At 45.9% G+C, this 17408-nt stretch overlaps 1 protein-coding gene across 1 annotated transcript in view; it reads right to left on the reverse strand.

The window, feature by feature from the left end:
- The window catches only part of LMAN2L (lectin, mannose binding 2 like), a 47371-nt gene that overhangs the window by 18313 nt on the left and 11650 nt on the right, over positions 1–17408 (reverse strand). Inside the window, exons 2-4 of the mRNA XM_082252787.1 lie at positions 12506–12624; positions 8709–8826; positions 8542–8624 (exon numbers count right to left, since the gene is read on the reverse strand). Of these exons, the coding sequence (XP_082108913.1) occupies positions 8542–8624; positions 8709–8826; positions 12506–12624 (320 nt within the window). The remainder of the gene's footprint in view (positions 1–8541; positions 8625–8708; positions 8827–12505; positions 12625–17408) is intronic.

Genomic DNA, 17408 nt, shown 5'->3' on the forward strand with positions numbered 1-17408 from the left:
TGACCAAACATGTATCAGCTAAGGCTATAGTTGTATTATATGCATTAGAATCCCAGGCCTTAATACGGATTCAATCCTGCGATCCATAGGATCTGTAATATGCCCGGCATTTTCAAAGGATAAATCTGTTCCTTTTGATAACTGTGCCAGGGGAGCATCAAGTTTAGGATTTTTTGTGAATACCTCCAATTCTTGAGGCTCAAAGGGAAACCTTCTTTTCCAGTTTTTTGGTCTGGAAAAGGCATGTGTAGGCACCTTCCATTCCTGGTGTATTATGTTTTTTAATGACTGGTGAATGGGAATGGTTCTGTACTGGGCTTTCCCCAAGCCCTTGTACACTTTGTCTTTGCAAGAAGACTTCTTTGCCGGAATAGGAATTTCGTCAGTGTCATATACCACTTTAAGAAGACCCTGCATATATTCCAAGGAAAAAAGATTTTTTAACTTTTCCCCCTTCACTGTTATTTTCTGAGTCCTCCTCTGAACTAGAAGGGTCTCTTAAATAACTAGAACCTTCTTCTGGATCCTCTTGTTCCCTAACTTGAGTTGAGGGAATGGATAGAGAATCTTCCCAGAGGGATGGGGGTCCCCTTGACCACCCACCGTCTTGGGAGGACGCATTATCTGCTCCTTCCACTGCTGGGACTAGAGGGATAGCTGCTGTAGCCTTAAAGGACTGTACTGTAGCTACCATTTCCTCCCTCATAGATTTAAGCAAATCTTTCATTAGGTCCTGCCCTGCCAATTTATTAATGCAAGTCTGACATAAGGGCTTTGTGTAAGATTTAGACAACCTAACCCTGCATTCCCCACATTTTTTAGTTGAGGATAAGGGTCTGGCAGGGGCTTCCTGTGCCGGTGGCGTACCTGTGACACACATGAAACGACAAGAAGAGAGGACACCATGAAGCGACATAACCTTCTTGCCTACCACTACGGCAATATACAGGAAAAAGCATGGCATGGCATACCTGTCACATAATAGACAGCAGTCGGCCGCCATCGGTATCACTTACCCGATCCTGTCGCCACCTGCGTTGCCGCTTTCTCCCCTGTAAGGATTGCGGCTGCTTGTGTCTCTTTCTGGGGCTCCCGCCCTCTCGGAGTCGGAGAGTCAGCCATGGTAGTACCGAGTTCGCTCCGATCCGGCGTCTCCTCCACGCTGGGTTTCTTCCGGGAGTCAGCCGCTCCGCCCCTTCCGCCGGAACTTCCTGTCTCCATAGCGAGGCTTGGGGCTCACCGCTCGGCGGGAAATTCAAAATCCTTACCGCTCAGCAAAGTGAATGGAGGAGACTTCCTGCAGAGACCAGCAGGACTTCAGGTATGAGGGACCTTCACCACAAGGCAAACCGCACTACCTGGTATGTTTGGCGACCTGAAAGCTCCTTTTTCCAAGGACACAGCTAGGGAGGAACCTGCTATTAGGCCGACCGAAGCTGCCTTCCAGGGGTACCGTCTTGACCAGCTATTTGCCTCAGGTTAGTAAAAAAAACAAACGTTCCGATGTGAGGTTGGAAACACAACTGAACTGGAGCTAAGGATGGGTGGGACCCTTTTAAACAGCTGCAAATTAGTTGTGTTTCCTGTGAGGCGGAGCCACAATCTCCCCAAATGTAGGCCGTCCTGGAAGGATGAAAGGAGAAATATATATATATATATATATATATATATATATATATATATATATATATATATATATATATATATATATATATATATATATATATATATATATATATATATATATATATATAAGGAACAGAAGTGTACACAGCACAGAACTGCTGATCCACTGAGCTTGGCTATTCCACATCAAGAAATAGTTGGGGACTGTGTGTACCTGGTCTTACAGCCTCACCTTCACACATCCAGATAAGGTTAATGTAGATCATGCTAAAATAAGCACAGTAAATCGTTCACCAGTAACCGCACTGTTAGCAATGCCTGAGGACTAGTCCTTGGGGAACACTGTTCTAGGGAAGGAGGGCCTAAATTACCACAGACATCTGAATATTATTAGTGCCATTTTACCATATACCACCAGAGGGTAAAACAAAGAATGCATATTAATAGACACAGAAGAGATACCTGGTCGCTTGGAGAAAACCTTTTCTTCTGGGAACACCATCCAAATGTAGCAGAGGAGAGAGAGCACACAATACAAACATTGCAGCTTAGTTACACAGTAGATAGAATAGAAGCTAGAGAACCCAGAGAACCCCTTACACATAAAAAAAGCAGTTAGATTGTAATGCGATTTCTTACAAACATTACTTTGGTTCATCAAAATTTTTAAAAGAGACTACAGGAAACAGATTTTACTCTTATAAGGATAGGTTATTTAAAACCACTTATGTATAGTGGTATTTTTTAGCTTTTATTTATTTTTATCAGGTCTTTCAGTAGCCAGACCTGTCTGTGGACATTTACTGGCCAAAAAAAAAAATCAAGCACGTGAACCTGTTCCTATGGCTGTGGTTCCTATGCTGTAAACTATATTTAAAAAAGATCCAACAGCAGATTAGGACCATGTAAAGGCCACAATAATTTGAAGAGTGGAAATATCAGATTAGATATTTCACAACTACAAGCTCTGACAGATACAGAAAAGTGCACAGAGCAGGAGGGGGGAACCCAATACACACAGAGCAGGAGGGGAGAACCCATACACACAGAGCAGGAGGGGAGAACCCATACACACAGAGCAGGAGGGGGGAACCACCAATACACACAGAGCAGGAGGGGGGAACCACCAATACACACAGAGCAGGAGGGGGGAACCCATACACACAGAGCAGGAGGGGGGAACCCATACACACAGAGCAGGAGGGGGGAACCCATACACACAGAGCAGGAGGGGGGAACCCATACACACAGAGCAGGAGGGGGAACCATACACAGAGCTTGCACAATTCCCACCTCCTCTGTACATCTGCAGCCCTCCTTGCTGTCTAACTCGGTTTCTCCTCTGCTCCCTTTGTACTGTGAAAAAACAATCTCCCACAGCCATTAGCTGGTTCAGAGGTTACTGCAGTAGTAGTTGACGGCTTATGTTGTGAATGACGGTGGCTGGAGAGCAGCACAATCATTTGCAGGAATAAAAGCCTACAGCAACAAACTGGCAGCCATCACGCTAGTATCTCTCAGACAAATGTAGTAGTTGTCAACTTGTGCTGCTTTCGGCTTGAGTTTAGTGACTGAAAGCACTGATCTTCAATCCCCGTCATAACATAGGTTTTTCTTCAAGTCTAGTTTAAAATTTAAAAACAAATATTCAATCAAATTCAGTACTATGGTAGGGTGTGACAGGCAATCTCATCACTGGTGTAATCACTACTGTTGTTGCTGATAATTAGCAGACAGCAAAAGAAATGCTATTAAAACTATAGAAGATACATTTTTATTATGCATTATGAAAAAGGGTCAGTCTTCTATTCGGCCCTCACTGAACAAAACTGCATACAAGCGTGTTCTTCCAATACTGACCGCAATTGGATCGGCTAAACTAAAGATAAAAACTCAGTACTCCTTCATCCTTAGATGATCAGTACTCCAAATTCCCTGTTTCTCAGTTCAGGCACACTAGTATCTTATGAATGGACTCCTCAAAAGAAAACCATTATGGTATTTCCTAAAGAATAGATATCAGTTTCATTTTCACCAAGAAGTATAATCTCTATTAAGAAATGCTCAATCCCCAACATAACTATAAAATATTTTAACAAAATTAATGCAATTTTAGTCAGATTATATAGATGGGGGGGGGGGGGGGACTAAAAGCAAGACTGTTTTTTTTTTTTTTTTTTACAGACTACTGTTACTTCCATTTAGGAACAACCTCCAACAATATATCTGTCTGGAGACTGAGGTCCATAGGAACCAGATTACTTTTTCATTCTTCTAGTGAAGGTTAGAATAAATGATTTGATTGGTTGACCTTGGCAACACAAACCGTTCTGTTTCAAATAATTTTAAGAATGAGGTTAAATACCATATAAATCATGACTGACAAATCCAAAAACAAGGCAGCCAAAACATCTTTAAAAATTACAGCAGAAACCATTTGAGTTTTTCTATCCACTTGCGGACCAGCGATGTACCTGTATGTCACTGGATTTCAAGTGGTTGTATTGGGAGAATGCCTGCAGCTGCAAGCAACATCCCAGTACCGTTTTTTAAAGCTGGCAGTCAGCGCTCTTTTAACCACTTAAGCCCCAAAAGATTTTACCCCCATTCCGACCAGGGGGTATTTTGCGATTCGGCACTGCGTGATTTTAACGGACAATTGCGCGGTCGTGCGACGCTGTACCTAAACGAATTTGACGTCCTTTTTTTCTCACAGAGCTTTCTTTTGGTGGTATTTGATCACCTGTGCGATTTTTTGATCACGCGCTATAAACAAAAAAAGAGCGTCAATTTTCGGCCAATTTGTTTTATGCTACCTATGTTTGGTAAAAAAAAAAAAAAAAACGCAAAAAGCGTATTTTGATTGGTTTGCGCAAAAGTTATCGCGTTTACTAACAAAGGGAAAGATTTGTCATTTTTGTTGTTTTTTTTTTAACGCGTAATGGCGGCGATCTGCGATTTTTTTTGCGGTACTGCGACATTGCGGCGGACAGATCGGACCCTTGACTGACATTTTTGACACTTTTGGGGTTACCTGTGACATTTCTACAGTAATCAGTGCTATATATATGCACTGTTACTGTAAAAATACACTGGTAGTGAAGGGGTTAACTTTATTTGGGAGGGAGGGGCTGTGTGTGTCCCTAGGGGCGTGCTTTCTACTGTGATTGGCTGTGGCTTGAGCTGTAAGGACACTGATCAACGGATCTACATAGTAGATCCATGTGATCAGTGTCTTTACAGCGAGAAGAATGACAGGCAGCTTGTTTATACAAGCTGCCTAACATTCTCCCTCTCCCCCGCCGATCGCCGAGTGGCCGGCGGACATCGGGTCCGCTGGTCACACGCGCGGGGGGGGGGGTCCGTGACCGCGCGATCCCTAGACCCTCACAAGCAAGCAACGTAGCCCTACGTTAGTTTGCCTGTGAGGGGCTGACCGCCGACGTAGATAGTCGTGCGGCGGTCAGCAAGTGGTTAAAAGCAATCCTAGCGGGTATTTAGCCGCTGAATTGCTTTTTTTAAAGCAGCAGGAGGGGACATGGGATGCCCTCCCACCGTCTTACATGGCTTTCTCAGGCTCTTCCGTCCCACCGGGAGATCCAAGCAACCAGATGCCGCTTCCGCCAGCTGATAGGAGAGCCGAACAAAGGCTGGATTGGCTTTGATCGTCTCTCGGCTATGATAACCCGGAAGCGATGACCTGACATCACTTCCGGTTTACCCAGATGTCAACGCAACCATAAAAAAAAAAAAAGAAAAATCAAAAGCATTCGGAAACCTTAGTCAAGAGCCTTTCAGGACAGCACCTGGAGGAATGGAAGAGGACTCCAGTGGCAACCTGTGAAGCTCTGGTGAACTCCATGCCCAAGAGGGTTAAGGCAGTGCTGGAAAATAATGGTGGCCAAACAAAATATTGACACTTTGGGCCCAATTTGAACATTTGCACTTCGCCCCGGTTCACACTTGTGCGAGTGCCGGGTTCGCATGTAATGTCGGAGCGCACTGCTCCTTCATTACATGCGATCGGCTGTGCGGTGCGAGTTCAGCCATACACTTTGTATGGCTAAATTCGCACCGCAGCCAACACGCACAGGGACCCTTTTTGGAAGCCGCATCAGGATCGGATCGCACAGCGGTTCACACTTGTGCGATCTGCACGATCGCACTGTGATATGCGATCAAACTGGGGGTGTCGTTAAGATTACATTGACACCCCCAGCGTATCGCATATGGCAGTGTGAACTGCCGGGGGTGCGTGTGCGATGCGGGAACAGGCTGCGGATTCGCAGCCTTCCCGCACTCGCATAAGTGTGAACCGGGGCTTAGGGATGTACTCACCTTTTGTTGCCAGAGGTTTAGACAAAATAATGGCTGTGTGTTGAGTTATTTTGAGGGGACTGCAAATTTACACTGTTATTCAAGCATTAAACTCACTACTTTACATTGTAGCAAAGTGTCATTTCTTCATTGTTGTCACATGAAAAGATATAATAAAATATTTACAACAATGCGAGGGGTGTACCCACGTAGATCTGCTAGTAGATTCTGTGACCCCTTTAGGTGAATGGCAGACAGAGGGGCCACATTGCGATCTGCCCAAGTGAGGATCTGCAAGGCCAGCTCCAAAAGACCCCTGCTTCTTGTTCCCCCTTGTTTGGGCACATAGGCTACTGCCGTTATGTTGTCCAAAAGGACCTGCACATGCTGTCCCCTAAGCTCTAGCTAGTTCCCTCCAGTTGAACGATTTTCTGGCCTCTGTCTTTGACCAAGACCCGCCAGTACATTCGAGTGGGCTCCCCAACCCCACACGCTAGCATCTGAAGTCAGCCCTTTGTCCTGGGGAAAAGACCAGGAAAGACCCTCTGTCAGGTTGATCGGGTTCCACCACCACCGCAGGTCTCTCTTCACACTTTCCCTTTGGAGCAGACGAGAATGCAGTCTGGCCCACTAAACAGCCAGAATGGATACCACAAGTTGCCCCAGGGTCGCCATGGCCATCCGGACTGACTCAGAGAGGTTGGTCTCCATCCGACTTACTGCAGATTGGACCTACCCCATCTTCTCGTGGGAAAAAGATCTTTTGGCATACTGAATCTATAGCGTAACCCAAGAAACACACCTCCTGAGCCGGAACCAAGGTGGATTTCTCGAGATTTAGCAACAACCCAAGCCCCCCCCCCCCCCCCGGGTGCTTCTGCCATTACTTTTGTGAATACCCTGGGGAAGGCTGACAGACCGAAAGGTGGGGCTCTGAATTGGAGATGCCAAAAAATTATTCCCAGATAGACAGCCAAGCGGAGAAATTTTTGAGATGACTGGGCTGGTGGGGATGTGTAGATATGCATCGCTTAGATCCAGTGATGCCAAGAAACAACCTGGTGACAATAACTTCTTCACTAAATAGATTGTGTCTATCTGGAAGTGTTTGTATCAGATTAACTTGTTCAGAATCTTCAGATTCAGGATCAAACTGAACTATCCAGAGGGTTTTCGGAGTAAAAAGCTGGCCCTCCTGATCTTTGGGAACTTTAATTATGACTTCCTGTTGCATCAGCTACTCTAAGAGGGACATCATTGCAGAAGCCATCTCTTTGTCCTTTGGAAGTCTGGTGACAAAGAACCTGCTTGGAGGGGTTTTGGAAAACTCTAGGTTGTAACCCTGGCTAATGATGTTCCTGATGAAAGGGCTTGAGGTTGTTGTCTCCCATTGTGGAATAAAGGATGCTAAGCCACCTCCCGATGAGGGGGGTTAGCATCCTGTCACTTGTTTTTAGCAGACTGATCCGGGGGACTGAAAAGCACTCCTCTTCCCTTGCCCTTCTGGAAGGTCCATTTCCTCTTTTGGCCCTGGTTACCATCTCTTTGGGAATGCAGAACAGTACAAAACTTTGGGGGAAAGCTTTTTTTCTTATCAGCTGTCCTATCCAGTACTGACTCAAGATCTGGACCGAAAAAAAAAAAAAAAAAAAAAAAAAAGAATCGCCCAAGAAAGGTATCCCACACAATTTGACCTTAGAAGAGTCCCGAGGCCAAGTCTTAAGTCAGATGGATCGCCTGGCCGGGTTGACCAAGGCTAAAGACCTTTCCGACATCTTCCCTGCCTCAGCCGAAGCATCTGCTATATATTTTAACGCTTTTAAAAAAGGAGAGGAAAGGATTCCAGCAGATCTTTCGTAGAGGTCCCGGCTTCCAATTGCTCTTTCAGCTGATCCAGCCAGCCCTCTAGATTCCTGGAAACCACAGTGGATGCCTTTGCGAGCTTGAGGTTGGACAAAGTGAAGTCCCACGCTTTAAAGGAGAGAGTCTGCCCTTTTGTCCATCTCATACTTTAAATAGCCCATATTCTCAAGCTGCACTCTCCCCAGGTGCTGTTCTGAAAGGCGATTGGGGAACACACAGATCTTGGTGTGATCAGATGCTTAAAAAAGGGCAGAGGAGGGATTTAGGGGGTCTTAGATCTCTCCATAAAAAGTACCTGTCACATGCCTATTGCGGTCACAAGGATGTTTACATTTCTTGTGACAGCAATAAAAGGGATACAATTTTTTTTTTTTTTTTTAAGCAACAGTGTAAAAATAACTAAACCGGCATGTGCAATTTTAAAGCGTGACAGGTTTGGAATCTATTTACTCAGCTGTGCAACATTTTTTTTTTTTTTTTAGGTTTTGGGGTTCAAAGTAATTTTTCTAGCAAAAAATACTGATTGTTACACGAAAACAAAGTGTCAGAAAAGGCCTGGTCTGGAAGTGGCTATAGAATGCAAGAACATCCACATGCGTCCTTTACTCCTGGAGCCTGTTGGACCTGTATAGGCTGACAGGCTGCCAAGTTAAAACTCAGTTTGATCACTGCCTACATGAATACACAAATAAAGGACATGCAAGGAGTAATGTATTGGTGAAAGGGCAGACTTACTTCATGTTGTTTCTCCTCATTTGGGTAGGTGTCTACAAATATACCTAGACCAACAAAGTTATCTTTGCTCCCAAACACAGAACCTGTAACACAACACAAGCCTCAGTGTATATTCAAAATACAGTGCTTTAAAATAAAAGATGGAGAGAGAAGATGACCATCTTTACCTAGCTGCATCCGATCCTTAGTGTACCAGAGAGCGAAGCCATCACCATTTAAGTTCTTCTTACCCTGACCGTGAATTTTGAAGTGGACTTGTAGCTCCCAATCTCTCAAATAACATGGCTGAAAACACAAACACTGTATTATTAAAGGCACACTTGCACACTGATAAACTGCCAAGTACTCCCTTGGATGGATATCCTCATCAGTACCTATCGTCATTTGTACATTAAATACTAGTACCCTCTAACTAGGTCTAAATGTTTTTCAAACAATCCATTGTGGTTATAATTGATATCCTGTCCTGAAAAATATTTAGGAGGCTTTCATTGCTGACCTCCATCTGGAAAGGCTAGTTCCCCGTCTGTTATGCTGACCCTTTGACTTAAAAAGCATGTCAAGCCAAACTTTTTTCTTTTTTTGTGTGGGGGTATTGAACAGAGTGGGGTGAAGGTAGAACACCTGTTTGGTTTTGCCAGACACCAGACAGGAAGCAAGGGGAAGGTTATATTCTTCATTATGAACACAGGCAGAAATTAAAGTGGTTCTAAAGTCTTAAAGGGTTTTAAAAAAAAAAAAAAAAAAAAAAATCTTCTGTGCTGCAGAATCCGCCCTTATATTTACTGAAGCCCGATCTGATGCAGCGATGTGAAAAAGAGTGCTCCTGGCTCTGTCCCTCCTCACCGAGTAGATTGATAGCAGCTGGAGATACTGGTTCCTGCTGTGGTCAATCAAATCCAGTGATCAGGGAGTGGGGGGCATCAATGGGCGCAGACAGGGCAGTTCAGGAGCGAGCCTGCGTGAGTGCCCCATTGAAAGTGGCTTTCTATGGGGGCAACTGTTGAAGAGGAGGAGTCAGGAGCTCAAGCGGGGAACCCCAGAAGAGGAGAAACAGAGCTGTTCTGTACAAACCATTGCAAAGAGCAGGCAAGTACAACATGCTGGTTATTTTATTTTATTTTTTTTAATTAGATGATAGATATATTTATATATTCCCCCTCCCCCTTTCTATTGCAGTTACTCTTTCACTTCCGGTCTTGCAAAACTAGGGCTGTAAAGGAAATGGAGGGGGAAAACACATAACCGAAGCCCTGGATAGCAATAAAAAGGCAACAGTGAATCTAACACTTCCACACTATTCAAAACTTAAAAAAAAGCCAACATTTGGCATGAAATACACCTAAACTTCTGTCTAAATCATGTGCCCAGAAGACCTATACAGAACAGAAATGTCAAAGAAAAGTCAGAAGTCCTTATCTGCATACAGGCACTGTGATTCAAACTAATGAAGCAAGAGGGTCAATGTACCATTTAGATAAGTAAAGTTGTATCAAAAGAAGAGATCTGCAATGGCAGCTTACATATTACTCCAATACAAGTTTGCTTCAAGTCAATAATTATATATGTTATTTTCCTAAACCGTTGAAACTCATTTGAAGAACCTGTGGTACATGATAAACGTGCGCTTAACGCTGCATTCGCTCCTCAGCGGAGTGGTTTTCTGGCATATTCACTTTATTCAAAAAGCTTCATTTATATACACAAACATTTTAGAACCATATTTAAAGCATTTTACATGTGCATTGAAGCTTCAGGGGTTTTGTTTTAGTCAATTGAAAGCACTAGGGGGGAGGAAAACGTACAGGCTAAAAAGAGCTTTAGAAAAAGTATGAAAACACTCAATGCATGCATTTTCAAATGTTCCTATTCTATGGAGGCCAAAACACCAATTTTTGCCTCAAAAGTAAGCAACTCATACAGCTTTTGTATTGCCAGGCATTGAGCTACAGGCAAATGAGCACTCATGTGAGCAACCACCATTAAAACACATAGGATTTTGAATGTTGGGCGTTTTGTAGCTTGACTCTTCAAAATGCTCAGGTGTTAATGGAGCCTTAACCACTTGCCGAACAGGCCATAGCCAAATGAAGGCTACAGCACGGTCAGCTAGTTCTGGGGGGGCGTACAGGGACATCCTCCAGACCCTGCGCTTTCTACGCACCCCCTGGGGCGCGCACATGGAAGTGTTCGTTTGCGCAGGGTTCTGCGTCACAGATCACGGTAAAGGGCCAATCACAGCGGCCCTTTACCACGTGATCGCTCCATCCAATGACAGAGCGATCACAACGTAAACAATCAGAGGCATGCAGGGGTTGAGCTCTCTCCTCTCCTTACACTGATACAGCCTTGCCTTCCTTCCTGGGAACTGTAAACAGGTTTGAGTAAAAACCCTGAAAACGTTCCGATGTCGGAACCGTGTTAATTACCCCTTGAAGTAACAGGTCTTGCACCGCCCCAAAACAGACCCTGTAAGCGGTCTAGGGACAGGCACAAGTTGGAAGGAAAGAACCAAGCCAGACAACGTTCACTTGGATCCACCAGTGGAGGTCCTGAAAGGCTTTGATCCCTTGTCAGTCGCCCCTGAGGGACAAAAAAAAAAGTATTAGCTGAGAAGGATGGCCCACATCTACGACGAGGGTCCTTGCCCTTACTAGCCTGCAAAAGAAAAAAGGTACTCTTCCCCCCTGTGAGACCCTTAATGAGGTCATCTAGGGTAGCTCCAAACAGGCGATCGCCTTGAAAAGGAAAAATCAGTCAAGGCCTTTTTAGAAGTCTGGTGCACAGACCAGCATTTGAGCAAAAAAAATACGCAGAAGGACCACTGCTGAAACAGAGAGCCTAGCAACTAGGGGAGCTGAGTCCAAAGAGGCATCACAGCTAAACTGCAGCCACTGGACCAATTGGTCTGCCAGCTCAGCAAAGGCAGGGGGGAGCTGCTCCCTCTCCAGGTCATGGTGTAAAAGCTTAGCCCACTCGGCCTGCCCCCAGCACAGCACCCTGCCCCCAGGGTGTGGACAAGGCCACGCCCACAGCCCCAGAGCATATGAAGGAGAGGGGGGGGGGGCGTGAGATGGACCACCATGAGGGGGGTTCCTAACAGGAGGGAGGGGAACCCTAGGGTCCGACTGTCCCAAGGAGGGGCCCACGTCCACCCCAAAACCCTCCAGGGGGAGACAGTTACTTACTATACCAGGAACCAGACGGGCACCGCTCCAGACAGAACCTCCTCTCCATCAAAATAGGGGGTTTGTCGGCCAGGAGGAACCCTGCGACTCGGGCACAGACCAGGTCATATGCGACCTTGCAAGGCGTTTAACTGGCAGGCCAGTACCCGTCTGGTGTGGCTAGGTTGTGGTCGGCCTAGCACGAAGCTGAGGTCTGCGTGCGCTCGCTAGCCAGACTGAGGTGACAACTGGATCTAGATTATCCAGCCTGTAGCCCAGTCCTTCAACTGATTGTAGATCTCACAGGAAAAAAAAAATAAAAAGACCAGAGATCCCAGCAAGGTACTAGGTCCTTACCCCTGACTAGGCAGAATAAAAAAAAAAAAAAAAAACTGGAGTACCTATAGCAGAGAGAGGGAGTATACCCCAGGGACTGCCTATAGGCGTAGCCTAGCCAGACTTTTTTCTGCTTAGTGTCCTACTCCTGTAGGGGGCAGTATAACCCAATGGTTAAAAAAAAAAAAAAAAAAAACAGGAGCTAGGTCAGTCAATGATTGAAAAATTAATCTTTCCCCATCAACCCGCTGTGTCCGCCAGACTCTGGATAAGGAATATCCCCTTTTCCAAACATATGAAGTTTCCTACAAGAGAAGAAGAAGTTTTCACTACTACCACTATATTTTGACACTGCCATCCCAAATCCCAAAACATGGGAGCACCTGTTAAATCCTGGGTTTCAAAATCATTTTCTCAGACACATCATTAATTGAGAACTAACGATTTTGTAGATATCTTACCATTCGGTTCCAGATGGCCCCCTGTTTGCTTTGCTGGTCTGGGGTCAGACGTACATACTGAGGAGTAACAAGTACATTGCCCATTAAATCCCATAGCGATGAGGAAGAGGAGCCCACCCCTGAAGAGGAGAGAGAAAAAACAAGATTTTGAAGATGCATGTCAACTTCCCGGAATAATTGGTTTTCTGCAGTAATTTGCCATAAAATGTGATCTGATCCTCAGATATTCACAACAACAGACTCACAACAACAATAGACACACACACTGAACTTAAACTGATAACACACAAACAATTCTAATTTCTTGTGTGTTTATTGAACACACCCATTAAACATTCACAGTGCTGGGGGAAAAAGGAAGTGAACCCATAGACTAATTAGTAAGTCAATGAAAGGCAACCTGTTAAAACCTTTCAGAATTCTTGTGATTTAATTGGGGAAATGTGCAAAGTTTCTACTTGTAACTACATTGGATTGCCTTGCAGCTTTGTTGATTACTTCTGGGACTACATCCATTACCAAACTAAAGGGCTATACACACTATAAGATTTTCTGAAGACTTTTTCCTTCAGATTTACCTTTTCTATGTAGTGCAAGGGCCTGTCAGATTGCATACAAATTGAAAGTGTTTAGGTTTGACCTCATATTATATGGTTTTGGTAAATCTAAAGGAAAAAAGTCTTCAGAAAATCTTATAGTGTGTATGGCCCATAAGTCTATTACTAGTGGAGTACTTTACATAGATGTCTAGATTCAAGGAAAAACGGATTTTTGTAAAATCTTACCGTAAAATCCTTTTCTCTTAGCTCATTGACAGACGTAGTCCTTGGTGATTCAACACCCTCGGGTTATGCTGCCCTCCACAGGAGGACTAGACAGGAAAGAAAATACTCTGGCCACAACCTAGGGGCAGTCCCCGAGGGTATATCCTCTCTCTCTCTGCTACAGCAAATCAGTTATGTCACAAAGCAGTGTTTAGAGAATTTAACCCAACCCAACTCAAAAACAGAGGGCGGGTACTACGTCTGTCAATGAGCTAAGAGAAAAGGATTTTACGGTAAGATTTTACAAAAATCCGCTTTTCTCTGTTGCTCATTGACAGACGTAGTCCTCGGTGATTCAACACCCTCGGGACGTCCCAAAGCAGTACCACAAATGAGGGGTGGGAAAATGGAAATCAAATCCAATCTAGAAGGCCCAACCGGTGCCAACTAGAAGTTTACAATGCTCATCCTCAGTGATGAGACTCAACAGAAATTTTTCAACAGAAAAAAACCCTTGAGGTAGACCATCGGTCTCCTCAAATTGCGGCCTGCAAAACCTTGCGGCCAAATGAGGCATCCGCCGATGCCATCACATCAATCTTGTAAAATTTTGTAAAGGTATGTACCGACGACCAGGTGGCCGCCTTACATACCTGGACCACTGACGGCTGATGGCGGAAGGCCCAGGAAGTACTGAGCGCTCGTGTGGAGTGCGCCCTAACAGGGAACGGAGGATTCCGACCCTTAATAGAATAAGCCTGTACCACCGTCTGTCTGATCCATTTGGAGATAGTCGCGGCAGATGCAGGCAACCCCTTTCTGGGGCCATCCGGGATCACAAAAAGTGAATCCGTCTTACGGAACGATTCCGTCGCCTTCAGGTATAACCTGATTGCCCGAACCACATCCAAGGAATGCAACGCATGTTCCCGATGATGATTGGGCTGAGGACACAAGGAAGGTAGTACAATATCTTCATTCAGATGAAAATCTGAAACCACCTTTGGAAGAAAGGATGGCTTAGGATGAAGCACTACCTTATCCCTATGAATCACTAAGTATGGGGACTGGCATGATAAAGCAGCCAGTTCTGACACCCTGCATGCAGACGTGATAGCCACCAAGAAGGCTACCTTCTGGGATAATGTAAGCAAGGGAATCTCCCTGATGTTTTCAAAGGGAGGTTTCTGTAGAACCGACAAAACCAAATTAAGATCCCAGGGCGGTAAGGGCGCGCGGACTGGTGGAGCCAGGTGCCGCACCCCCTGGATGAAATTCCGCACCAAGGACTTAGTAGCTAAAGGCTTCTGAAAGAAGATTGCCAATGCTGAAACTTGACCCTTGATGGTGCTCAAGGCTAGTTTCTGCTCAACCCCTTTTTGCAGAAAGGCCAATATTCGGGTCACCGAATAGGTACGTGGAGGAATCCCTAAAGATTCGCACCACGCGATATAAGTCTTCCATGTGCGATAATAGACCTTGCTGGAAGTCGCTTTCCTTGCTTTAATAAGGGTAGGAATAACTGAAGCTGACAACCCTCTGTCCTTCAGTACCTGGGTCTCAATGGCCAGGCCATTAAAACCAGCGACTGTAAAGCACGATGGAAGATTGGTCCTTGAGACCGCAGACACTCCCTGAGACAAAGTTCCCAAGGAACGTCCGCGACTCGCATGTCCAAGTCGGGTAGATCGGCTTGACGAGGCCAGCCTAGAATTTCTAGGACCACTGGCGCTGACTGGATCTGAACCAGGCGGCCCTAGAGCTATCTGGCCCCGACCATCCGACAAAGTCTGATCGTTCTCCGTTCCCACACATTTATCAGACACCTGATTCCTATCAGGAACGGTGATCTCTCCTGGTTGAATCTCAGGGACCAAAGTCACCCGGCTAGAGGCTTCTTGGTCTGTCTGTTCAACCGGATCCGATTCTTGTGGGGAACTGAGACTAATCTTTGGAAAAGGTAAAGAAAAAGATCTGTTCAGGGAACGGTAACTACCGCTCCCTGTAGTACTTAAATGTTGGAAGGGAAGAATCGCACCGGTAGCAGTGGTCGATGCTCGATCTAATGCCCTGAATACCGGTGAAAACGTCCCCCCACCCTCAAGCCGGGTGGGGGCGCACCTTCAGGCTGTGTAATCCTTTGCTTCAGGTTTGGCTGAGTCGGTCTTTTGTTTGTCCGACCAGCCCTTCTTGAACCCTCCTGGAGGAGCCTTGCCCTTCCCGCTTGCAGCAGTCGGGCGCAAAAACCCTTTATGGGCGGTAAAGAAAGGTCCCCGCTTGTTACAAGGTCCTTTAGCTTTAGCAGCCTGTGGCAAGAAAGTGCTCTTGCCCCCAGTGGCATCCTTAATGATCTCATCTAGGGTGGCCCCAAATAGGCGATTCCCCTGAAAGGGAAGATTCGTCAAGGTCTTTTTGGAACCTAGGTCTGCTGACCAGCATTTTAACCACAGCACACGTCTGAGGATTACCGCTGACATGCCCTAATAGGGGGGTAGCATCCAAGGCTGCGTCACAGATGAACTGTAGTCCTTGTATGATCTGTTCCATCAATTCAGATGTTCCCTGGGGGATATCTTTCCCCTTCAGGTCCTGGCGCACCAATCTCGCCCATTCCGTTAGTGTCTGGGAAACTAGACCAATGACAATTACTGGTCTAAAGGCTGACCCTATCAGGGAAAAGATAGTGCGGGACTCCGCTTCTACCTTCCGATCCACCGGGTCCTTAAAGGACGAAGTGTCCTCCACTGGAATAACCGTGGTTTTATTCAGTCTGGAAATAGGTGGATCCACCACTGGTGGTACCGTCCATTTCTTAATGAGGGATTACTCAAACGGATAGCGTCTAGCAATACGCTTGGAAATAGTAAAAGGTACGTTTAGAATGCTCCCAGTCTTCTTTAATTTTATTACCAAAACACTTGGGTACAGGAAAAACCTTCACCGTTTTGGTGGGTTTGTTAGTACCAAAGGGAGTCTGTTTCAGTTGCCTCTGCCGGTAAAACCTCAAGTCTTAAGGTTTCCCGAACCGCCACAACTAGTGCGTCCACCAATGCTTCTTCCCGAATTATGGCAGAAGCATGAACGTCCTCCTCACTGTCTGAAGGAACTTTACCTGAGGTCTGAAGTGTCAGATGATATAGGGGTAGGCGGGGGTCGCTTTCTTGACCCCCGTTCCTGACAGGCGGTCTCCACCCGAGCCACCAAAGACTCCAAAACTGCTGTAAATGCATCTATATTCTGTGCACCGGCGGGTGCCGCAGCCCCCTCGAGGGAAACAGGTGGGGTTACCTGTGTGGCAGGGTCCATGATAATTCCAGTTACTACCCGGAAAACAATCAATCCAAAAAAAAAAAATAAATAAACTTTTTTTTTTTTTTTCAGACCCCCAGCGCCACAAAGCCCCTCAATGTTACCTGCTTAGGGACCCCTATCGAGCGAGAGATAGACCCCTAGGCTCACCACTTGATGCTCAGAGTTTACTGCAACTTGTCTCAGCACTGTCTAGAACAGACAGGAAGTCTCTTGGCTGGCTGCCTGGGAAGAAAGGAGGCGGCTCCGCCCCTCTGTACGCCTTCCGGCGCCTCCCCTAGCTCCACGAGGTGTTTTGAGTCACCTCAAACATGGCCGCCCCCATGCTGGAGACACGAGGCTACGCCAAAATGGCGGCCTCGTGCGATCTACCAAACAATGGCGGCGGACATTTACAGGATAGCGGCGTGACTGCAGAGTATCTCGGCATCAATAAACCTCTCTCTACATGGTGATCCGCGTGGCCGGCGGTACCGGACCCTGGCGGACCGCGTGGCCGTCGGGAGGCATGCTTTTGCTGGAGGAATGACCTGGAAAGCAGTATACATGTCCTGTGGCTTCTGACAGGTAGGATACCATATCTATCACAGTAAGATTCTAGTACTGCCACTGATTACAATCATTTAAACATACTTGCAATTAGATTGTCAGCTCCCAAACCAAGCCTCCTGGCTTTTTGTACACAAAAATCACACTCAAATAGGAGAATCTGTGCCATGTTATAGGATAGAGGGGAACCCATCCTTACCATACAGAGAGGGGCCCGCGTTCACCACAAGACCCGTCGGGGGAAAGGGGGGGAACATACTACTCACCATACCGGAACCAGG

Source organism: Pelophylax lessonae (assembly GCF_965119305.1).
Source record: "Pelophylax lessonae genome assembly, chromosome: 4".
Taxonomy (NCBI): Eukaryota; Metazoa; Chordata; class Amphibia; order Anura; family Ranidae; genus Pelophylax; species Pelophylax lessonae.